Raw genomic sequence first — 994 nt, 5'->3', positions numbered from 1 at the left:
AAAAAAAAAAAAAAAAGAAAAGTCTAGTGACATAATATCAGCATGGTAAATAATATCTGTGTGTATATTCTAGGTACTTACCACTTGTCTTTCTTCCCCAGTAAACAGTAAGCACTTTGAGGACAGAATATTATTTTTATTCATCTTAGTACCCATTCCAACATGTTGGGCCCAAAAGAAAATCTCTTGTTCAGTTTTACTTTTGCTCGTCGTGATTCATAGAACATGTTGAACCTAAATCATTAAAATTAACATATGAATTTAGTGCTACATTACCTCCACAAAGGAGTTGGGATGACTTAGGAGATGCATAAAGAACAAAAGAGGGAAACATAAATAACGATATTAAGCTATTCATTTGAATAATTGAAGAGTTTACTGTCACCATTATGAACTCAAGTGAAACAGAAGGTATAAATAAGAAAATAATAAAGCTTGTGTCCCTTCGGTCATGTTTTGTAGGATCTCGTCTTCGCCAAGAAGACTTTCCCCCTCGGATCGTGGAGCACCCTTCGGATGTCATCGTCTCTAAGGGAGAGCCCACCACTCTGAACTGCAAGGCGGAGGGCCGGCCAACGCCCACCATTGAGTGGTACAAGGATGGGGAGCGGGTGGAGACTGACAAGGATGATCCCCGTTCCCACAGGATGCTTCTGCCCAGCGGATCCTTATTCTTCTTGCGCATTGTGCATGGACGCAGAAGTAAACCCGATGAAGGAAGCTACGTTTGTGTTGCAAGGAACTACCTTGGTGAAGCAGTGAGTCGAAATGCATCTCTGGAAGTGGCATGTAAGTGAACTTAATGAACATGCACATTTACTTTTATTTATTTTTAGTAGACTTTGATTTGTTTCCGTAGATGCTAAAGACCTAAAGAATAAAAAAACCAACACATTCTAAATAATTTTACTTTGCCTCCTTAGAAATCTCATCAAAATAATACCAAGTCAGAGTGTTGCAATAAATTTGTTTATATTAAATTAATGTGGCGATT

General features: G+C 38.4%; 1 protein-coding gene across 1 annotated transcript in view; it reads left to right on the top strand.

The window, feature by feature from the left end:
• LOC105812824 (roundabout homolog 2-like) overlaps nt 1–797 on the top strand; it is a 78,111-nt gene extending 77,314 nt beyond the window's left edge. Inside the window, exon 2 of the mRNA XM_012647379.1 lies at nt 463–797. Within this exon, the coding sequence (XP_012502833.1) occupies nt 463–797 (335 nt within the window). The remainder of the gene's footprint in view (nt 1–462) is intronic.
• The last annotated feature ends 197 nt before the right edge of the window (nt 798–994 follow it).

This window comes from Propithecus coquereli, unplaced genomic scaffold, assembly GCF_000956105.1.
Source record: "Propithecus coquereli isolate 6110/MARCELLA unplaced genomic scaffold, Pcoq_1.0 Scaffold266, whole genome shotgun sequence".
NCBI lineage: Eukaryota > Metazoa > Chordata > Mammalia > Primates > Indriidae > Propithecus > Propithecus coquereli.
Note: the sequence above shows the minus strand (reverse complement) of the source record. Positions and strands in the feature narration are given on the sequence as shown.